The 25,082-nt window shown below is 38.1% G+C and overlaps 1 protein-coding gene across 2 annotated transcripts in view; it reads right to left on the bottom strand.

Annotated features, from left to right (window-relative positions):
* The window catches only part of NBAS (neuroblastoma amplified sequence), a 330,907-nt gene that overhangs the window by 293,376 nt on the left and 12,449 nt on the right, over nucleotides 1-25,082 (bottom strand). For both annotated transcript variants that reach the window (XM_027556036.1, XM_027556037.1), the window contains 2 exons: nucleotides 3,260-3,393; nucleotides 622-755 (listed from right to left, as the gene is read on the bottom strand). In XM_027556036.1, the coding sequence (XP_027411837.1) occupies nucleotides 622-755; nucleotides 3,260-3,393 (268 nt within the window). The remainder of the gene's footprint in view (nucleotides 1-621; nucleotides 756-3,259; nucleotides 3,394-25,082) is intronic.

Below are 25,082 nucleotides of genomic sequence, written 5' to 3'. Positions count from 1 at the left end.
TTCTTGCCTGGAAAATCCCACGGACGGAGGAGCCTGGTAGGCTACTGTCTACGCGTTCACAAAGAGTCAGACACGACTGAGCAACTTCACTATCACTATACTAAAATAATAAGTACTGACTCTGAAATACATGAAAAATAGGACTGATTAATGGCCAGAGAACTAGATAGAAATATGACACAGTAGATACAGCAAAATGCTAAGCAGAATTTAAGTGGAGGTATATGAGAGCTTACTACAAAATTCTTTCAACCTTTTTAAAATTATATACAGGTTTATTTAACAAAGCATTTCTCTTAAGTGTGAATGAATTTATCTCCCCTTTTTTCCTTAACATACATATTTTATTGAAGTATAGTTGACTTACAATGTTTCAGGTACACAGTGAAGTAGTTCAGTAATACACATATATTATTTTTCAGATTATTTTCCATCATAGGTTGTTACAAGACACTGACTACAGGCTCCCTGTGCTATATAGTAAATCAACCTTTCTTTTATATTTGCAATTTTTCATAATAAAATGCTGAAAGAAAAAAAAAAAAGCACCAAAATCTAACACTAAAGCAAGGAAGTAAACATTATTTCAAACAGGGCATCTCAAATAAAGTGTATTTTTACCTTACAAGGTAGCTTCTAAGTTCTCCTCGGTAATTGATGACCAAGAGTTCTGCAGACCATTGTGCACTTGCTTTATATTCTAAAAATATCAGCCCAGCAATGGCATAGCTCAAATCGCCTGCTAAACTAGATGCCTATGGAAGAGAGAAATTAAGTCACTAAAAAATACTAGATATAGGTTACCACATGTATAATGGAAGGCTATTCAAGACACTGGCCTTGCAAGGCATACCTTAAGATAGCCCCAGAACTGATTGTATATGAAGAATCACCTAAGCCAAAGTGCCCAGAACTACACATCCAAGTCTAGACCAGCCCTCCCAACCACAGCATCCTCTTTGGGTGAGATGTTCACGTAGTAACTGAATTTCTGTTTTGACTATATTTCCGTTGAAAAATAAGGGGAGACAAATAAAAAAGAAAAAAAAAAAACTAATCCTATCATTCAGCCTCAAAGAATTTTAAGATACGGAATTCAGATATAAGCTCTCAAATGTTAATTTCCACTGCCAGTCGTAACCAGTGTTACATTAAAAAGAAAGACAGAAGAAGAAAGCAGTCTCCAGTTATTTCCATTTGTCTAATCAGCAATTTAAAGGGAAGGACTCTTAAAACAGTCACTCAATGCCAGCCTTTTTCCATCAGCTAAATATCAGGCTATATTTGCTAAAGATCTGGAGGCTTGTGCACCTCAGGAATCACATTCACCACCCTGAGTGGACCCTCACTGTCTAAAACCACTCAATAAAATATCAACAGTGTAGCCACATGTGGCTATGGAACATCTGATAGATACAAAGAGAGACAAGCTAAAAACATAAAAAGACACACCAAATTTCAAAGACTTAGTACCAAAGAAATAATGTGAAATATTCCACTGATAATTTTTACAGTCATTTCAACATGCAATCATTTTGGATATGTTAAATAAAATTAATTTCACCTGTTGAACTTAATGTTACTAAAAAATTTTACATTACATGTGATCACATTTACAGCTCAGATTAAATTTCTATTGAACAGTGTTAGGGCTTCCCAGGTGGCACTCGTGGTAAAGAACCCGATGTCAATGCAGGAGATGTAAGAGACGTGGGTTCAATCTCTGGGTCGGGAAGATCCCCTGGAGGAGGGCATGGCAAACCATTCCAGTATTCTTGCCTAGAGAATCATATGGACAGAAGAGTCTGACAGGCTACAGTCCATAGGGTCACAAAGAGTCAGACACAACTGAAGTGACTTAGCACAAACAGTGCTACTCTGGAAAATAATAATTCAACCTTCTTTGCTTGGTTCCCCAGAACTTCTATAACATGAGTACAGTGTACTTTTTCAAGTGTTTCCACTCATTTTTTAACAAAAACCATTTTCTATATCCTTGGTTCTCACTCCCAGCTGCTCACTAGAATCGGTTGAAAGACCTGAAACATTATCTTTAGGGTCCCATTCAGATCAATTAAGTCAGACTTTCTCTAGGTGTAGCCTGGGAAATCCAATAATTTGTTTTGTTTCATTTTCCGTTCTTTATAAAGCTTCACAGGTGATTCTAAAATGCAGCCAGAATTAGGACCACCGTTCTTCCTGCCCCTGTATCCTGTTCACTTGAGGAAGGAGGATACAAAGTTTAAAAAAAAAAAAAAAGAAAGCACTGAATTCCTAAGAGACACTAATTAACTGGATTACCAGGGGAAAAGTCATTTTACTTCCTCACAGTTTAAGCTCTCTAAACCGTAAAATGAGGATACTATGCACCCAGTCTACTCAAAGGGTGTTGTGAAAATTACACATGAATATACATCAGTCCTTAATGAAACACAAAGCACTACACAAATGTAAGTTACTACCACCATTAATTTTTTTTTCTTCACCCTCCATCTCAATTTCTACCTTTTTATGGTAACAAATTCTAACTCCTCTCAGGCTGGTTCTGTTCTGTTCCAATGGCCCATTGACTTCTTTCCTTCACTGGAACTTTATTACCACTTTCTACAACCAATCCATTCTAAAGGAGATCAGTCCTGGGTGTTCATTGGAAGGACTGATGCTAAAGCTGAAACTCCAATACTTTGGCCACCTCATGCGAAGAGTTGACTCTTCGCATTGGAAAAGACTCTGATGCTGGGAGGGATTGGGGGCAGCAGGAGAAGGGGACAACAGAGGATGAGATGGTTGGATGGCATCACTGACTCGATGGACATGAGTTTGAGTGAACTCCGGGAGCTGGTGATGGACAAGGAGGCCTGGCATGCTGCGATTCATGGGGTCTCAAAGAGTCGGACACGACTGAGCAACTGAACTGAACACCTCTAATTTAGTACTTACTTACTACCATCTTGTAATAATGGTAGATTAGTTTGAGTAAGCTCTGGGAGTTGGTGATGGACAGGGAAGCCTGGCATACTGCAATCCATGGGGTTACAAAGAATCACACACAACTGAGCGACTGAACTGAACTGATGTCTGCATAGTGCATTTCAAAATACAAAGAAGACATATTTCATGAACAGCTCTCTAACTAGATCTAAGATCTTAACTCCACAGCTTATTATCCTGATGTATATTTCCTCTTTCATCACATTCACTCATTCATTCAAGTACCTATACATAAAAGGCAGTTTTTTGGGTATGGGTATGTACATACCGGAGTAATAACAAAGAGCTCACTTCCCATGAGATCAAACACCCTCACAGTTCCCATGCTTTCAGCATAGGCCAGCAGGGTGCAGTCGTAACTCCAAGCCACACGCCTCCACTGTGGTTTTGGGTCTTTTGGAACTAGAATGAAAAAGGAAGTGCTTTTAACATTATAAAGATAGTTAACATACAGTTTCTGCAGCAAGAAGAATATTCAAGTATGACATCATTTCCTAAAGGTCTCTAACACAACCATTCAGGAGAAAAGAACAGCTCCCAAAAAGCCACTTCAAGGAAGAGGGGCAAAAGTAAACCATGACAAGCTTTGCCCCACTTACTTGAGAATGAAGTCTACTGACCCAGTGGTCTACTGAATGCTGAGCGTGTCCTCATCAGGTAAAGGCCCACGAATGATATCCCTCAAAATACTTATGAAATTAAGAGAGATCAAGAGCATAGAATATGGGCAGAAAATGATTCCAATCCAGGGAGCTAAGTTCCTCCAAAAGCAAAAATAAAAGAAAATTTCAACTGCCAATCTTTTAGATACGTATTTTATCTTTTAAATATGTTATTTCAAATACAGATGCTGAAGAAAAACAAAGGGAAATTATATCAACACAGTATTAGAAAGAGAAAAAATACATATTAGGCAAGGGAATCAAGAACTGTTTGTTCTCCATCACACAATTATAAAACTTGGAGAATCAACACCTTACTAATCCAACACCTGATTTTTTCTTCTGTTTCAAATTTTTCAGTACAATAATAGAAAGGCTACCAGCTGCAAAAGAAAAAGGGGCAGTGCAGCTCTGAACTGCATTAGGTTGGTTTGAGGTTTCTGCTGTTTCCTTTGCTTCCATTTCCCCATAGAATCCCAGAACTGAAGAAGCAGGAAGGACCAGTGCCTTGCCTTGACCAACAAAAACTCCAAATAATTAGGAGACTCCAGGTGACGCCAGGAGTCAGGATACAAACAAAGGCCAGAATCTCAGCTTGCCGCTCCCCCAACAGTGTTGGCTTCATTAGAGCTCACAATCCCTCAGCCAGAGCCTGGATTTAGCCTGAGGATTACTGCCTCGGAAGTGCTTCTGAAATGTTTCACCTTTTCTCTCTTCCTCTGCTAATATCCCAATTCAGGCTCATCATCTCTGGCTTAGACTCTCGTAACAGCCTCCTACAGGTCTCCCCAACTTCAGGCTCTTCCCTTCTAACCTTTCCTCAACTGTATCCCAAGTTATCTTTGTCAAAAAGAAAGGTGAACAGAGCCCATCCTTCTGCTCCTTTAAAATCCCTGGTGCTTGTCCATTTCCAACAAAATCAAGTCCAAACTCCCTCACAGATGTGAACGGCCCTTCACCAAAGGTCCCCTCAGGGTTTTCCCATTCACCTCCCACCCCTTCCTCCATCATCCACCTTGGAGCTCACCAGCAGCACAACCACCGGCGCACAAACCATGCGGCTCCAGTCTGTAACCTTCACACACACTGCTGTTTCTCCCTAGAAGGTTCATCTCCAATGCTATTCAAAGGCTTCTTGTTGGTGACAACCATCTGTGGTAACAAACTGTCACCTCTTCCTTCTTTGACACTTATCAAAACTGTGCCCCCAAATATGCTCCACAAAAGTCCCTCAGCATTTATCGCATCAGACGATGTGTTTACATGAGTGTTTTCCCCACAAGTCTCTGAGACAAGGTCTTACTCGACAGTGCCATCCCAGGACCTGGAACAAGATGTTTCACTAATGAGCAAAGCCCAAGAAAAATCTATAATAATGGTAAGGGTTTACCATTCCTTAGGGACTAACAATTAAACATGAATTATATAACTGAAGTCTTTCTTCCACCTAAAAGAGGAATATTATAGAATTCAAACCTCCCTCTTATCTCTACAATATACGTAAAATATGTTCTGTTCATGGGAAAAATATACACGACTTCCTTGAGTTTCTTCATTCTATTTTTCAAAAGGTGAAAAGCATACTAAAAAATCCAAGAGAGGCCCTTGAATACAGGAGGGTCTAGTGAATTTTAAGCCTAACAAAGAACTGCATACACTTTGGAAAAGCAATTTTTAAGATGACAATAAACTGAAAAAAAAAGTCACTTCTCTGTCCTCACATAGCTTTAAAAAAAAATTATGAAACCTGTAAGTGAATTTACACACAGAATGATAACAACACAAGACTCCGAGACCCATATACTCGCAGATGTTATAGGAACACGAGCAAGAGGACAATTTAATGTCTGAAAAATATTAATGTGCTAAACAAACACCGCAACATTTTCCATTATTTCTGTTTTACCTGTGATAACAGATCTTTCCTCTTATTTCATTTTTATAGGAAGATAAACAGATTTACGTACAATATTCTGTATCTGTCTGAAATAAGCCCCATCTGAAGGGAATTTGTTTTTACTATCACTTCCAGTTATAACCAGCCGCTCCAGAAAACTCAGCATGTGTTCTCACCCAAATAAAGATAGGTTTTCACTACAAGATAAAATTTCACCTAACAATATGAAAATGAAGATGGTATCACCAGATTTTGCCAGCATTCTGTATGGTTTTAGAGATGAATGAACAGCACAGATTTTTACAAAGCCAGTGTCAATGGAGTTTTCTGAAAGTATTCAAAAATCTGACAATTACCCCATTCCTGGAGAAGCCGTTTATACCTGCTCTCATCCAGAACCAGCTCCTGAGCTTGCCTCCACCTCAGAGCTTCCATCCACTTGGCCTGGAACTCTCTTCCCCTGAACCCGTCCTGGGCTCCTTTCCATCTTTCACATCGCCATGTAAATCTCACTTGCTCAGGCAGCGTTCTCCAACTGCCCTGTCTCAGCAGCCTCAAGGCTCCACTGTTCTCCTCCATTCCAATGATTTCATGTCTTTCACAGCCCTTATCCCAAATCAGTTTATATGTCTACTTCTCACCGTCTGCCTTGTGCATTAAACTATTAATTCCACAACGTTAGATGCTGTGTCCATTCTGTTCATAACTTTATCACCAGCGCCTCATACTCTGCTGGTACACAACAGCACCCCGGGGCTGAAGAAGCACACTGCAGTCCAGTGCTCATGTACCCAAATTAGAAATGGAAAAGGGGAAGAACTGAAAATAAGGAACCCTGGGCTTTATTCTCAGTGATGCTGTCCAACGGCTGGCTGTGACCATGGGGCGATCACCAAGGGTTCAATGAACACAGTCTCCCAAACATTCTCTGACTCTGACATCAAGAACCAGTGAGCAAGAACAAACTAGCAGGACTAGAAGACACGCAGAGGAGTTAATTATCTAAATGTTCGCACATATGAGAAAAACTATAGTCCTAGAACAAGGAAGTTCTAAAGCATAAGAAAGTTTGAAGCTATAAAGGAAAAAAAGAATGACAAAAGTGGCTACCACTCCCCCACAAAAAAAAAAAAAACCTCTGTGAAAATAAGACATAACAAATGTAAAAGGCAAATGGATTTGGAAAAATATCTGCAACAAATGACAAAGGATAACATTCATACTATAATACAGAAATAATAAGAGAATAGTCAAATAAGGACACAGTCAATAAAGAAAAGTCAAGTAATCCAAGAGGAATATAGACAAAAGGATATGATCTAACTATTCACATATACACACACACAATAGCCACTTCACATGTTTTACTTAATAAATAAAGATATGCAAATTAGAAATGAGATGCTTTTTCCCCCCTGCTAACCTGATGATATTTTAGAAAATGGGTACCTTATAGTACTGATTTGAACCGGTTAGTGAGATAATCTTCCTAGCTCATGTGATAAACTTACTGGAAACCTAAGAGTTTCAAATTTCTGGAGGAGTCAGAGAGAAAATATAATTGTTTTGTTTATAACATATAATTTTACCAAATTATTTTCATAATTAGTTTGAGAGGAAGGATTTCCCCTACTCCCAGAAAACACAAGATTCAAACCTGTAATTTTTCAGATAGAAACCATAAAAGTTATAAACATATTTGCTGGTTCATTCAGTCCTTTGTTAACTTTTGTGAAGTCATCAGGTTTTTCATTAGAATACCAGGACACATCAAAATGTTAAGAACTTCATATAATTTCTAGGATATCTGTATTAGTAATTTTACCATACATTATAACATGAGTGGATTTATTACTCATTTGATAATCTTTTTCATGTAATTTAACCAACAAAATAAACACAGTTTAATATCTCCCTTTGGGATGTTTCAGGGGTCTTCTGAAGCACCCCAAAGTTAGCTAGAGGTCAAAAGAACTTCAAAAGAATTCTATTTAGGAAGTTTTATCGAAAAGATCAATTAAAAGGGTTTAGAACATTTGGTCAGATTTAGTCAATGTTGATGGGTGTATCATTGCTTGCTGATATGTCACAATAGGTGTAAATACCAAGGCTCAAGGTCTAGTGAAAGTCAGCTCTGTCATCTTGGACCTAGTTGACTAACCAGTTTTCTTATGGCTGTGTCATTTCTAACAAAATCCATTTATCTAACTAATTGTAATCCAATTTTAGAAAATCCTGATCATGCATAACTCTTTTTAGTATTTTTTCATACTTTTTTTTTTTTTTACTGAAAACACACTTCCTACTTTCCTTTAGCAACCAAGAACTTTTATATTAGCATTTTATAGATTGGTGAGCATAAATACCAGTGATAATTTCTAAAACCCTTGCTTTCATGGAACGTTTTAGGATGGCACCAAACATTTTTCATTTATAGTCCCAAATTTCTTTAGTTTCTCTGTAAAAGGAAATTAGTGTTTAGTAGTAAATGTTTCAAAGTCTTATTTTATTTGGAAATGACCTAACTACTCAATAGACTTCCAACACTTAGCACACTTGGCACAACCCTTAGAAATTTAAGTTATGCCAATCTAGAGAGACTATTTTAGACAGATATTTCTAAAGAATAATTATTCTTAATAGAGTTTATATAAAAGCTCACCTCATTTACATTTTTTTTTAGAAGTTTCTTCACTCGAGGTAATGTCCTTGTTGACAAACTCGTAACAGGTATAATATTTAACTTATATTAAACCTAGGTACAGTAAAAATATTATACTTACTGTTAATTACTCTAAGACATCTCTATATTAGATAGGTCAACAAACAAACATTAATATCAGGTATTTATTACTGAATATTTCCTAGTTCACATGAACCTGGAATTTATTGTTTAATTTATAATTATTTGATTTGTAAGCACTTAATTTGGTTATATTTGATTAAAATGAGGGTAATTTTAGGGAGAAAAAGATGCTTTAATAAATGTTAAATCCCAGTTTGTTAATGGAGGTCTACCAATGGAGGTAGTAAGACTCATTTCGTGGATAGTTCTTTGCTGTTATGTGATATTAATGTAAAATTTAATTGAATTCTTAAAGAACACCCTAAGTTTGTTTCTGAAGCTTATCTCAGTAATCTATCTTTGGATGAAGATCAGATGCCTCATGACCTGCAACCAGGACTGGAAAAAGACATAATTTAAGGGACTGTCTCCAACCTGGATAGGACTTTTTTATCAGGTACTCTTAACTAGCTCAGGCTTCCCTGGTGGCTCAGAGGGTAAAGTGTCTGCCTACAATGCGGGAGACCTGTGTTCGATCCCTTGGTCAGGAAGATCCCCTGGAGAAGGAAATGACAACCCACTCCAGTACTCTTGTCTGGAAAATCCCATGGACTGAGAAGTCTGGTAGGCTACAGTCTATGGGGTGGCAAAGAGTCAGAGACGACTGAGCGACTTCATTTTCACTCATGGTGCTGATAGTGGAAAAAGAATGGCTTCACTCATACCTTTGACCTGGTTGTATAAAGTATAACTTTCAGGAAGGAAACATGGCAGTAGCTACACTTTGAATACTATACCCAGGGACAAACAGGATGTCTTTTCCAGCATTGTTACAAGGGGAAGGGGACAAAGATAAGAAGAGAAAGAAAAAAATAAGCCACAGTACACCATGTAAATTTCCACAAATAGGGAAATAGATAAATAAAATGGGTTCACATTCTATGAAGAATGCAAATTAAGATAATACAATCTTGTTACTTTTCGATTTCATTATTTGAATTTGCTACAATTATGTACTGCTTTTGTAATTAAAACGGAAAAAAAAAAACCAGAGTAACTAGTTTCAGATTAGGCCTCCCAGTATAAAAATAAAATATGGCAAAGAACTATTTTCAGATGGTTTATTACAAGCAGGACAAGATGTGATGACAGGGAGAAAGGGAAACGGATGAGGTGAGCCCCAGGCTCGCCCTCGCTCTCTGCCAGGAAGCACTTTCTCCACTAGGTGTATGAAGAGGGACCTCAGACAGGACATGGAAGTCTAACTGAACTGCGATGAAGGTTAGAGTTTGGAGCTACCAAGCTGACTAGAATCTGCAAGGCAACCTTCCAGACGAAAGTGGGTAAGGCAGAAAAGGAACGCTCAAAGTATGCAGAGAGGAATCCCTGGGTTTCTGGCCAAACACAACTTTGTACACACTTGGAGAGGATGAGTTTTCAGAGGGAGAACAACTAGCAGATCTTAGGGAGGATCTGAAATGGTAATAAGTTCCAGCTAGCCACAGTGGATGGAGAAGGAAATGGCAACCCACTCCAGTGTTCTTGCCTGGAGAACCCCAGGAACGGCGGAGCCTGGTGCACTGCCGTCTATGGGGTCTCGCAGAGTCGGACACAACTGAAGCGACTTAGCATCAGCAGCAGCAGCCACAGTGGAGAGACTTCACTGAACACTTTGAGCATTTCTAAGAGATCCTGGACAGGCCTCATCTTAAAGTAGAACTGATCTAACCCTAAAATAAAAGCTATTGTAAAGCATATCCTACAACACTGATAAGTCTTAAAAAATTAAGCAAATCCACAAAGAAATTAACTTCCCAAAACAAAATGCAATACCCTTAAGAAAAGATAACAAATACCAGACACTCTATAACACAGCACCCATAATGTTGAGCATATAATCTAAAGTTGCAAAGTATGTGAAGCAGGAAAGCATAACCCATATCATGAAAAAAAAAAAGAAACCTGTCAATAGAAATATACCCAGAAATGATACTTATCGAGGAATAAGCAGACAAGGACTTCAAAATAGCTATTAAAACATATTTTGGGATACAAAAAAAAAGTATAAACAAAGCAAATAAATAGGGAATCAAAAAGAATCTGATGGAAACTATAAAATGCCCAATTACTGAAATGAAAAAGGTAATACCTGAAATGAAAAATTCATTGGATGGACTTAAAAGCACATTAAGCACTGTAGAGGAAAAAAAAAAGTTTAAACTGATACCTTGAAAACTTCACAAAATAAACTACACAAATTAAAAAAGAGAGGGGAAAACTGAAAAAATTAATAGAATATCAGTAACCAGTGGAATAATCACAACCAATCTATAAGTGCCAGGAGAGGGGAAAGAGACTGAGTTAGAAAACTTTATTTGAATTTTAAATAACATCCATAAAATTGTAAATGTGATGAAATCTACAAATCCACTGATCTTAGAGGCTTAATGGACCTACAGGAAGATAAAGTAGAAAAATGAAGTCAAGTCATATTGTTAGAGGAAGCACACTGACTGAAACCACCCACCCTGGCCAGACACCATAGTAACTATTTGCATGGAGTTGTTTTACCACAGGAGGTCCTGGTAAGGAACATGGAACTAATAAGCCTCCACCAACCAAAGAGTTTGGTAAAGGTCAAAATGAGACACCACATGTCCAACCACGTCCCAGAATCCTTCTCTCTGGCATCCATCTTGGCTGAACAAGGCGTGCACCACCAGGAAGGAGTCTGAGTCAGAATGACTGGCTAAAAACAACCCGGAAACTAATTCCATCACCAAAACACCCGAGACTGCAAGCCATGTGACAGAGCTGTTCTCCTGGGTTCCCTTACCCTCCTGCTCTCCACCTGGGCGCCCTTTCCCAATAAAATCTCTCGCTTTGTCAGCACATGTGTCTCCTCGGACGATTCATTTCCGAGTGTTCGACAAGAGCCCAGTTTTGGGCCCTGGAAGAGGTCCCCCTTCCTGGAACAATGATAGTCAAATTTCTAAAATCAGTGATAAAGAGAAAATCTCAGAAGCAGCTGGAAAAGAGAGACATTACCTACAGGAAAACAGTAATAGAAACGGCTGTTAACGTCTCATCAAAACAATGCAATGACCTCTTTAAAGAGCTGAAAGAAAAAAAACAATCAACCTGGAATTCTATATCCAGAGAAGATATTTTACAAAAATGAAGGCAAAAATCAAAAATGGTTTCAGATCAACAGACCTGCATTACAAGAAATATTAAATAAGGTCTTCAAGTTGAAGAGAAACACTACCAAATGGAAACTTTCACAAAAAGAAAAAGTTAAAAATAATAGAGGTGGAAAATAGAAGAAAAAATGAGAGATCCATCCTTGTTTAATTCCTTAGTTACATGACAAAAAATTAATAATATACTGTAGGTTTAACATTTATTTAAAAAGTTAGAAAACAGTACAAAGGAGTAGGAGGGAACAGATACACACTGTATAATTAATTTTTAAATGTACATTGTAAATCCCAGAACAAATGCTAAAAGGAACAGAGAAGAGATAGGACAAATAGAAAAATAAGACACAATATATAATGAATAATGCAATAAATGAGATCAAAAACACTCTGGAGGGAACAAATAGTAGAATAATGGAGACAGAAGATAGGATTAGTGAATTAGAAGACACAATGGTAGAAATAAATGAATCAGTGAGGAAAAAGAAAAACAAGTTAAAAGGAATGAGGACAATCTCAGAGACCTCTGGGACAATGTTAAATGCCCCAACATTCAAATCATAGGGGTCCCAGAAGAAGAAGACAAAAAGAAAGACCATAAGAAAATACTTGAGGAGATAATAGTTGAAAACTTCCCTGAAACGGGGAAGGAAATAATCACCCAAGTCCAAGAAACCCAGAGAGTCCCAAACAGGATAAACCCAAGGTGAAACACCCCAAGACACATATTAATCAAATTAACAAAGATCAAACACAAAGAACAAATATTAAAAGCAGCAAGGGAAAAACAACAAATAACACACAAGGGTATTCCCATAAGGATAACAGCTGATCTTTCAACAGAAACTCTTCAGGCCAGGAGGGAAAGGCAGGATATACTTAAAGTGATGAAAGAAAATAACCTATAGCCCAGATTACAGTACCCAGCAAGGATCTCATTCAAATATGAAGGAGAAATCAAAAGCTTTATAGACAAGCAAAAGCTGAGAGAATTCAGCACCACCAAACCAGCTCTCCAACAAATGCTAAAGGATCTTCTCTAGACAGGAAACACAAAAAGGGTGTATAAACTTGAACCCAAAACAATAAAGTAAATGGCAAAGGGACCATACTTATCAATAATTACCTTAAACGTAAATGGGTTGAATGCCCCAACCAAAAGACAAAGATTGGCTGAATGAATACAAAAACAAGACCCCTATATATGTTGTCTACAAGAGACCCACCTCAAAACAAGGGACACATACAGACTGAAAGTGAAGGGCTGGAAAAAGATATTCCATGCAAATGGGACCAAAAGAAAGCAGGAGTAGCAATACTCATATCAGATAAAATAGACTTTAAAACAAAGGCTGTGAAAAGAGACAAAGAAAAACACTACATAATGATCAAAGGATCAATCCAAGAAGAAGATATAACAATTATAAATATACATGCACCCAACATAGGAACACCACAATATGTAAGACAAATGCTAACAAGTATGAAAGGGGAAATTAACAATAACACAATAATAGTGGGAGACTTTAATACCCGACTCACACCTATGGATAGATCAACTAAACAGAAAATTAACAAGGAAACATAAACATTAAATGATACAATAGACCAGTTAGACCTAATTGATATCTATAGGACATTTCATCCCAAACAATGAATTTCACCTTTTTCTCAAGTGCACATGGAACCTTCTCCAGGATAGATCACGTCCTGGGCCACAAATCTAGCCTTGGTAAATTCAAAAAAATTGAAATCATTCCAAGCATCTTTTCTGACCACAATGCAGTAAGATTAGATCTCAATTACAGGAGAAAAACTATTAAAAATTCCAACATATGGAGGCTGAACAACACGCTGCTGAATAACCAACAAATCACAGAAGAAATCAAAACATGCATAGAAATGAATGAAAATGAAAACACAACCCAAAACCTGTGGGACACTGTAAAAGCAGTGCTAAGGGGAAGGTTCATAGCAATAGAGGCATACCTCAAGAAACAAGAAAAAAGTCAAATAAATAACCTAACGCTACACCTAAAGCAACTAGAAAAGGAAGAAATGAAGAACCCCAGGGTTAGTAGAAGGAAAGAAATCTTAAAAATTAGGGCAGAAATAAATGCAAAAGAAACAAAAGAGACCATAGCAAAAATCAACAAAGACAAAAGCTGGTTCTTTGAGAGGATAAATAAAATTGACAAACCATTAGCCAGACTCATCAAGAAACAAAGGGAGAAAAATCAAATCAATTAAATTCGAAATGAAAATGGAGAGATCACAACAGACAACACAGAAATATAAAGGATCATAAGAGACTACTATCAGCAAGTATATGCCAATAAAATGGACAACATGGAAGAAATGGACAAATTCTTAGAAAAGTACAACTTTCCAAAACTGAACCAGGAAGAAATAGAAAATCTTAACAGACCCATCACAAGCATGGAAATTGAAACTATAATCAGAAATCTTCCAGCAAACAAAAGCCCAGGTCCAGACGGCTTCACAGTTGAATTTTACCAAAAATTTAGGGGAGAGCTAACACCTTTCCTACTCAAACTCTTCCAGAAAATTGCAGAGGAAGGTAAACTTCCAAACTCATTCTATGAGGCCACCATTACCTTAATAACAAAACCTGACAAAGATGCCACAAAAAAAGAAAACTACAGGCCAATATCACTGATGAACATAGATGCAAAAATCCTTAACAAAATACTAGCAATCAGAATCCAACAACACATTAAAAAGATCATATATCATGACCAAGTGGGGTTTATCCCAGGGATGCAAGGATTCTTCAATATCCACAAATAAATCAATGTAATACACCACATTAACAAATTGAAAAAAGCCATATGATTATCTCAATAGATTCAGAGAAAGCCTTTGACAAAATTCAACATACATTTATGATAAAAACTCTCCAGAAAGCAGGAATAGAAGGAACATACCTCAACATAATAAAAGCTATACATGACAAACCCACAGCAAACATTATCCTCAATGGTGAAAAATTGAAAGCATTTCCTCTAAAGTCAGGAACAAGACAAGGGTGCCCACTCTCACCACTACTATTCACTTTTGGAAGTGAAAGTGGAAGTTTTGGCCACAGCAATCAGAGCAGAAAAAGAAATAAAAGGAATCCAAATTGGAAAACAAGAAGTAAAACTCTCACTGTTTGCAGATGACATGATCATCTACATAGAAAACCCTAAAGACTCCACTAGAAAATTATTAGAACTAATCAATGAATACAGTAAAGTGGCAGGATATGAAATCAACACACAGAAATCCCTTGCATTCCTATACACTAATAATGAGAAAATAGAAAGAGAAATTAAGGAAACAATTCCATTCGCCATTGCAATTAAAAGAATAAAATATTTAGGAATATATCTACCTAAAGAAACTAAAGACCTATATACAGAAAACTATAAAACACTGGTGAAAGAAATCAAAGAGGACACTAACAGATGGAGAAATATACCGTGTTCATGAATTGGAAGAATCAATATAGTGAAAATGAGTATACTACCCAAAGCAATCTATAGGTTCAATGCAATCCCTATCAAGCTACCAACGGTATTTTTCACAGAGCTAGAACAAATTTCACAATTTGTATGGAAATACAAAAAACCTTGAATAGTCAAAGCAATCTTGAGAAAGAAGAATGGAACTGGAGGAATCAACCTGCCTGACTTCAGGCTCTACTACAAAGCCACAGTCATCAAGACAGTGTGGTACTGGCACAAAGACAGAAATATAGATCAATGGAACAAAATACAAAGCCCATAGATAAATGCATGCACCTATGGCCACCTTATCTTTGACAAAGGAGGCAAGAATATACAATGGAGAAAAGACAATCTCTTTAACAAGTGGTGCTGGGAAAACTGGTCAACCACTTGTAAAAGAATGAAACTAGAACACTTTCTAACACCATACACAAAAATAAACTCAAAATGGATTAAAGATCTAAACATAAGACCAGAAACTCTACAACTCCTGGAGTAGAACATAGGCAAAACACTCTCCGACATACATCACAGCAGGATCCTCTATGACCCACCTCCCAGAATATTGGAAATAAAAGCAAAATTAAACAAATGGGACCTAATTAAACTTAAAAGCTTCTGCACAACAAAGGAAACTATAAGCAAGGTGAAAAGACAGCCTTCAGAATGGGAGAAAATAATAGCAAATGAAGAAACTAACAAAGAATTAATCTCAAAAATATACAAGCAACTCCTGCAGCTCAATTCCAGAAAAATAAATGACCCAGTCAAAAAAATGGGCCAAAGAACTAAACAGACATTTCTCCAAAGAAGACATACAGATGGCTAACACATGAAAAGATGCTCACCATGACTCATTATCAGAGAAATGCAAATCAAAACCACAATGAGGTACCATCTCATGCCAGCCAGAATGGCTGCGATCCAAAAGTCTACAAATAATAAATGCTGGAGAGGGTGCTGAGAAAAGGGAACCCTCTTACACTGTTGGTGGGAATGCAAACTAGTACAGCCACTATGGAGAACAGTGTGGAGATTCCTTAAAAAACTGTAAATAGAACTGCCATATGACCCAGCAATCCCACTGTTGGGCATACACACCAAGGAAACCAGAAGTGAAAGAGACATGTGTACCCCAATGTTCATCGCAGCATGGTTTATAATAGCCAGGACATGGAAGCAACCTAGATGTCCATCAGCAGACGAAAGGATAAGAAAGCTGTGATACATATACACAATGGAGTATTACTCAGCCATTGAAAAGAATACATTTGAATCAGTTCTAATGAGGTGGATGAAACTGGAGCCCATTATACAGAGTGAAGTAAGCCAGAAAAAAAAACACCAATACAGTATACTAACGCATGTATATAGAATTTAGAAAGATGGTAACGATAACCCTGTATGCGAGACAGCAAAAGAGACACAGATGTACAGAACAGTCTTTTGGACTCTGTGGGAGAGGACAAGGGTGGGATGATTTGGGAGAATGGCATTGAAACATGTATAATATCATATATGAAACAAATCGCCAGACCAGGTTCGATGCATGATACAGGATGCTTGGCGCTGATGCACTGGGATGACCCAGAGGGATGGTATGGGGAGGGAGGTGGGAGAGGGGTTCAGGATGGGGAACATGTGTACACCCGTGGAGGATTCATCTTGATGTGTGGCAAAACCAATACAATATTGTAAAGTAATTAGCCTCCAATTAAAATAAATAAATTTATATTTTAAAAATTAATTAAAAAAAGAAAAATAAGACAGTAAACCCCAACCAGCTCAGTAACTACATTAAATGTAAATGTCCTAAACATCACAATTAAATGACAGAAATTGTCAGACTGAAAAAATAAGCATGACTCAAGTTATATGATTTCTACAAGACCAAGAGATGTACATTTAATAAATACACAGATAAATGCAAAAGAGGTAATAGAGCTATGTCATGCAAATGCTAATCATAAATGAGGAAAAGAGGAGATAAAGATATGTCATACAAATGCTGATCATAAAAAAGCAAGAGCAACTATAATATCAGACAAAACAGAACTCAACTGTAATAATATTAGACAAAATAGAATAATATTAGACAAAGAGTATTCCTGCAAATAGAAAGGGACATTCCATCACAATAAAGGAGCCATTTCCTCAAGACAACAAAATAATACCTGCAGATACCTAAAAACTAGAACCCCTAAATATCAATACATAAAGATGGATAGAACTAAAGGTAAGACAAACAAATATGCAATCATATTTGGAAATGTCAACCTTCTCTCAGGAACTGATAGAACAACTAGACAGAAAATTAGTATATATAAAAGTGTGAACAGCTCTGACACTCAATTCAATGTAATTAACACTTATACACCACTATATTCAATATCTGCACCCCATATGCAATAATCAAATCCTGAAGACAGAATTATTTTGAAGACAGACAATATGCTATGCATAAATCAAACCTTAATAAATTTAAAAGGTTAAAATCATATCAAATATGTTCTTCAATCCCAAGAGAATTAAATAATAAAAATGTTTATATTAGAACAAGCTTAAACGCTTACAGAAGAAAAAAGATTTGAAGTCAATGATCTAAACTTCCATCTTCCATCTAGACAAATATGAGCAAATTAAATCTCACAGTCAGAAGAAAGGAAATAGAGCAAAAATCAGGAGAATAGAAAACTAAACCATAAACCTATTTTTATTGAATATTAGTAAACTGATAAAAATCTGGCTTCACTGACCAAGAAAAAAGAAAACACAAATTACCAGTATCAAGAATAAAAGAGGAACATCACTGCAGATCTGACATAAAATAAAAGGTAATAAAGAAACATTAAAACTTTATGCCAATATATGGTAAAATATAGAGGGAAATTCCATAAAAGATGGGAATAAAAAAAGAGGAAATTTAAATTTTTAAAAGCCTTATATCTATTTTCAAATTCTAATTAAGAATTATCAATAAAAACCTACCCACAAAACTCTAGTTTCACTAGTGAATTCTACCAAACATTAAGAAATTAATTCCAATTCTACACGCTAGTAAAGTAATGCTCAAAATTCTCCAAGCCAAGCTTCAGCAATACATGAACTGTGAACTTCCAGATGTTCAAGCTGGTTTTGGAAAACGCAGAACCAGAGATCAAACTGTCAACATCCACTGGATCATCGAAAAAGCAAGACAGTTCCAGAAAAACATCTATTTCTGCTTTATTGACTATGCCAAATCCTTTGTGTGGATCACAACAAGCTGTGGAAAATTGTTAAAAAGATAGGAATACCAGACCACCTTACCTGCCTCCTAAGAAATCTTTAGGCAGGTTAAGAAGCAACAAACAGTTAGAACTGGACATGGAACAACAGACTGGTTCCAAATAGGAAAAGGAGTACGTCAAGGCTCTATTATTGTCACCCTGCTTATTTTACTTATATGCAGAGTACATCATGAGAAATGCTGGGCTGAACGAAGCACAAACTGGAACTGCCGGGAGAAATATCAATAACCTTATATATGCAGATGACAACACCCATATGGCAGCAAGTGAAGAAGAACTGAAGAGCCTTTTGATGAAAGTGAAAGAGGAGAGTGAAAAAGTTGGCTTAAAGCTCAACATTCAGAAAACGAAGATCATGGCATCCGGTCCCATCACTTCATGGCAAATAGATGGGGAAAGAGTGGAAACAGTGTCAGACTTTATTTTGGGGGGCTCCAAAATCACTGCAGATGGTAATTGCTGCCATGAAATTAAAAGACGCTTACTCCTTAGAAGAAAAGTTATGACCAACCTAAACAGCATGTTAAAAAGCAGAGACATTATTTTGTCAACAAAGGTCCGTCAAGGCTATGGTTTTTTCCAGTAGTCACATATGGATTTGAGAGTTGGACTATAAGGAAAGCTGAGCACCTAAGAATTAATGCTAGACTCTTGGGAGTCCCTTGGACTGCGAGGAGATCCAACCAGTCCATCCTAAAGGAGATGGATCAGTCCTGGGTGTTCATTGGAAGGACTGATGCTGAAGCTGAAGCTCCAATACTTTGGCTACCTGATGCGAAGAGCTGACTCATTGGAAAAGACCCTGATGCTGGTAAAGATTGAAGGCAGGAGGAGAAGGGGACGACAGAGGATGAGATGGTTGGATGGCATCACCGACTCAATGGACATGAGTTTGGGTAAACTCCGGGAGCTGGTGATGGACAGGGAACCCGGTGTGCTGCCATCCATGGGGACGCAGAGTCGGACACGACTGAGTGACTGAACAGAACTGAACGCAAAGTCTTACAGAAAAAAGGGAACACTTGACAACTCATATTTTGAGACCAGCACTACTCCAGTGCAAAACCAGAAAAACATTACCAAAATAAAAATCTATAAACCAATAACTCCATTGGCAAAGACAGGTAACAATAATATGCTATCTGTTACACACAATTATCTGCACAGAGGCCTACTGAATGTTCTACCCTGCTGGTGAAATCAAGTACAACACTGAGGTACTTACTGCTCAGAGACCCAATACATGGGCACTTCTGCATAATGTGGGTAGCTGGGAGAACTATGTCCTAACACAGGAAGTTATCCAGTTAAAAAAAAATAATAATTTAAAAAGATACTTCAGGAAATTCTTCTTGAACTTCAACCTAGACGACTTAAACAATCTTTAAATGAAGAAAGTAGATTATAAAACATTTTACTTCCATAGAACATATCTACAGTAAAAATACTTAGAGAAAAAAACATCTGAAAGAACAGATCATGAAATGTTAGTCTTACTCATCTCTGGATGATGTGCTTATCTTTATTTTTTACTTTTTGCTCATTCTTAGTTTCTGAAACTTTTACTGAGAACGTGTATTGTTTTGTCAACAAGAAAAAATTTATTAACATTCATGAAAAGAAATTTAAAAAGCTATATAAGCTGAGGCTCCTGAATCACACAGTTCAAGAGAGAAATGTTTCATTTCAAAACCAGGGCGCTTCAAACAGTCTATGCTTCCCAAAATTTTTCCTATCAAGACACACACACTACCGTGTCTGTACAGCACTGGTGGCTCAGTGGTAAAAAGAATCCGCCTGCAACGCAGGAGGCACAGATTCGCTCCCTGGGTTGGGAAGATCCCCTGGAGGAAGGAATGGCAAACCCACTTCAGTATTCTTGCCTGGGAAATCCCATGGACAGAGAAGCTGGAGGGCTACAGTTCATGGGGGTCACAGAGAGTCAGACACAACTTAGCAGCTAAACAACAGCATGGCACCTGTGGGTAAGTAGATGAGGCTGCTGAAAACTGGAGGCAACCAGCCTGGGTTTGCGCTGTCAGAGGGCCACCAGGCCACTGGACAATTGATGGCCTGGTGGACAACTGATGGACAATTGGGGGCCTCAGCCCACATACATCTAGGCAAGCTGCTACTCAGCATTAGGAAGCTCTGGGTTATGGTATCTCAAACTCAGAAACATGAGAAAAATCTCCTGATTAACATAGGAAAGCTCTAAAAATGTCTAATTCCATGTGCTATTTTTAAGTCTTTATTCAAGACAGAGAAGACGAAATTACTATTTATGGCCTGGCAAACATAGCCAAAACAAGTTGCAATCCACATTTAAAACATCCTCAAACTGCATATATTTTATCAAACAATAACTGAAAAATATTGAAGTGGAACCAAATAGCTCCTATTTCAGTCTGCAGACTCTACAATGAGTTTCAGAAATGCAGTAACAACAATCTGGCTCCTTCTCTCCGGGCATACACAGGAAACATCATTTGGCAGATGAGAGTTATGCCCATAAAGATGAGTTAGATGATAAGCAAACGATCATTACCTCACATTATATGAAATGGAAAGAAGCCATTAATGCAGCATTAAAGTCATAAATTCACACATTCAGAAGCCAACAAAATAAAACATTAGTTCTCAAAGCATTATTATCTCATTCATGCTGCCACATTAACTGTACACAGTAAAGTGAAAAGTGAAAGTCGCTTAGTCATGTCCGACTCTTTGCGATCCCATGGACTATATGGAATTCTCCAGGCCAGAATACTGGAGTGGATATCCTTTCCCTTCTTCAGGGGATCTTCCCAACCCAGGGATTGAACCCAGGTCTCCCTCACTGCAGGCAGATTCTTTACCAGCTAAGCCACCAGGAACCGCCCGTACACAGTAAAAGCTCTAACAAATGTTACAAATTGTCTGAAATACAGAAGGGTTAATCTTCCCATGTTCATGTTAATTCACAGATTTCTTGGTTTACTTATGGACTCAGAGCAGGGTCTAATGTCAAAGCTCAAAGGGGCCCTGAGTGTCTGGATCACTCCTAGATTCTGAGCACACTTCTCAGAAGCCCACCACATGGTCCCCAAGCCCCAACCCAACAAGAGGGAATCACTGGGGAAAAGGTAACTGAATATCCCCAACTATTCTGGGAACTTCTTGATCCTTATACTCTATTTACTCCAAACGTGGTCCACTTCAGTAAGTGCTGGTGAAAAACCTATAGAAAGCAAATTGAGAAAAACCTGGAACCCCAAAGTTTTAGAAAGTCACAAAAACTATTCGCCTTCTATTATTCTCAAAAAGATACTAAGCAAACATGGCTTCTTATCTAGCCTTATAGATCTAACTGTGGTATGTATACACACTGTGTACAACAGAAATAAAAAACACGAGTATCATGACAATTACCCACAAACTTATATATGTGTATGATATACACGAAATACATACATATGTGTGTATGTACATACACACACATACACACACATGAACTTACAAAATTAACTCACAAGAAACAAGGAAATACACTATGTTCATAGATTCATTTACAAAATCATTTTAGTAGTTACCAAACACCATTATCCATTTGATATGGCCAAAACCTGTGTGCCTACTATGTGTCAGACAGCATGCTAGGCACTAAGAATGAAAAAAAAATTTTTCAGTAACAGAGAAGCCCTGATTTCCATCTAATTAGGAATCACAGAAGCAAAACAACAATTGAAAAAGGAAAGGAAATTAGGCTAAGTGCAATGATTCAGGTACAAAAAGTCCTACAGAAACATTAAGAAAAAATGCACAAAACATGAGGAAGAGGCCAAGGAAAAAAAGGTTGCCCAAAAAAGCTGATGTTTGAACTAAAACATGAGAGCTAATTAATTAAATAGAATGGTGGATGCACCTAGACCAACGGAACAATCGGCACCATGGTATAAAAAGCACGATGGGGCTCGAAACTGCAAGCTACTTGACGCCAGACCACGGGACACATGGCAGGGGCATCTCACAGGAGACACAGGCAGACTAGAGCTAGTCTTATCTCCTGAACTAGAAAATAAGAGCTGCATTCCACAGTCAATGGAGCACAAGTGAGAGATCTTAAGCACGTCTTACAGTACTAGTAACAATAATAGCTTAATGTCTCCTAAGTACTCAGTACATCAGACATTATTCTAAGAGGTTTATATATATGTGTGTATATATATAAGCTCACATCATTTCCCCACAACCCTTTGTACAGGTTTAAGCCTGTATTACAGATCACTGAGGCTCAGAGACATAAAGTATCAATAACATGTCCAAGGTTAGTATCTAGAAAGCAGCAGAGCCAGACTTAAAGGGAACCTTGATAGAATTCTCATTGAAGAATGATCAATTTGACAAGCAGTGTAAAGTATGGATTACTGAAGGGCATATAAAAGGAAACCTTGTTAGGAGACTGTTGCAAGAAACCAAGTAAAAAAAAAACGTTATGAGCCTGAACTAGAGCTGAGACAGATGACGTGCACAAGCAGCAAGCAAGCGTCATTTAAAGATTCCAGGGACGTGGTGAAATTAAGGTGAGTCTTCTCCATTGCATCACTCAGTATAAGCGCAATGAATTATTTCTCTCTCCCCCCCTCCCCAATGGGCTATAAATCCTTAAATCTAGGTAACCTATATCTTATTCCTTGTTGTATACACAGTGCCTAGGATAATAGTGCCTGGTATGGTGGCAACAAAATAAAATTTGTCAAGGAAAGAAAGAAGGGAGGGAAGGTAAAAGAAGAGAAAATGCCTGGATTTTTGCCTTGGTACAGACGAGAGTACCACTGACCAGAATACTGAGGGAACGGGGTACTCCAAGTAACAGAATGGAAGGAACAGATTTCAGGAAGCAGAGGTGAATTTATATAAATATGCAGGAAGTTTCACATTTGCTCTTAAGTGACAATGTACACTGTGTGAACTAACTCCATAAGAACTCTATTTATTAGTGGATCCACTAGTAGACAGTCCATGGGGTCCAAAGAGTTGGACATGACTGAACACAAAGCACAGACATGGAACTGGGGCTTCCCTGGTGGTTCAGATGGTAAACAATCCACCTGCAATGCAGGAAACCCAGGTTCGATCCTTGGGTTGTGAGGGTTACCTGGAGAAGGGAATGGCAATCCACTCTGGTGTTACTTGTCTGCAGGATTCCATGGACAGAGCCTGGCGGGCTACAGTCCATCAGGTCGCAAAGAGTCCAACACAACTAAGCAACTCACACACACGCACACACGGAATTGTACAAGAATAATAATTCTAACATACTAATATAATTAATATCACCATTAACATGGGAGTCCAAACATTTTTAAAACATTTGATTTTTACATCTGAACATCTGAGAATGAGAAGGAAACTGGCCCTAGGCCACCAATGGTGCATTTGACCAGGAGCTGAAGACCAGCCGGGGGGAATCCTCTGTCTTCCCACCATTCCGTAGGTTTCAAAACTATCAATGCCTCCCTTCTCCTGGCTCTTTCACTGTTGATTATTTTAACCTAATGCTGCTTTTAAATTAAAAAAACATTATTAAAAAGCAGACATTACTTTGCCAACAAAGGTCTGTCTAGTCAAAGCTATGGTTTTTCCAGTAGTCATGTATGGACGTTGAGAGTTGGACTCTAAAGAAAGCTGAGAGCACTAAAGAATTTATGCTTTTGAACTGCGGTGTTGGAGAAGACTCTTGAGAGTCCCTTGAAATGCAAGGAGATCCAACCAGTCCATCCTAAAGGAAATCAGTCCTGAATGTTCATTGGAAGGACTGATGGTGAAGCTGAAACTCCAATACTCTGGCCACCTGATGTGAAGAGCTGACTCACTGGAAAAAACCCTGATACTGGGAAAGATTGAAGGCAGAAGGAGAAGTGGACGACAGAAGATGAGATGGTTGGATGGCATCACCGACTCAATGGACATAAGTTTGAGTAAGCTCCGAGAGTTGGTGATGGCCAGGGAGGCCTGGCGTGCTGCAGTCCATGGAGTCGCAAAGAGTCAGACACAACTGAGTGACTGAACTGAACTGAAAGCTGCTTTAAGGTAAAATATGTACACCATGTTCTTCCAAGCACATGGGGAAAAGGGCATGTGAAGCACTAAATACAGTGTCTGGCACACAATAAGGACACAAGTGGTTGTCATCACCAGTGACCATGATTATCATCATCACGATTCCGACAACCTCTCCACTGTTAAAGTAACACAGGTCAAACAAACATAAGTGGAGGTACTGTAAATAGAACATAACAGATGCATTTATGTAACAGCACATGCCCTTAATTGTTTTCCTCCATACCTCAGCCTTTCATACATGGCTCTCGTAGATCAAAACACTCCCCCTGCCTTCTCCTACCTTCTAGTCATTCTTAAGCTTCCTCTCCAAAAGTCACTTTTCCTGAACAATCTCCTCTCACACTCTTGGTTAAACTCTCACCCTGCTCTGTATTTTTCCTTCAGATTTATCAAAATCTGTAAGAATATATCTGAGTGTCTACATGCCTTGCGAAGGGCTTCCCAAGTGGAACTAGCAGTAAAGAATCCACCTGCCAGTACAGGAGCTGCAAGAGACACGGGTTCAATCCCTGGGTCAGGAAGATCCCCTGGAGAAGGAAATGGCAACCCGCTACAGTATTCTTGCCTGGAAAATCCCGTGGGCAGAGAAGCCTGGAGGGCTACAGTCCCTGGGGTCGCAAAAGAGTCAGACACAATTGAA

Source organism: Bos indicus x Bos taurus, chromosome 11 (assembly GCF_003369695.1).
Source record: "Bos indicus x Bos taurus breed Angus x Brahman F1 hybrid chromosome 11, Bos_hybrid_MaternalHap_v2.0, whole genome shotgun sequence".
Taxonomy (NCBI): Eukaryota; Metazoa; Chordata; class Mammalia; order Artiodactyla; family Bovidae; genus Bos; species Bos indicus x Bos taurus.
The sequence above is the reverse complement of the archived record's forward strand: the minus strand, read 5'-3'. Positions and strand labels throughout refer to the sequence as shown.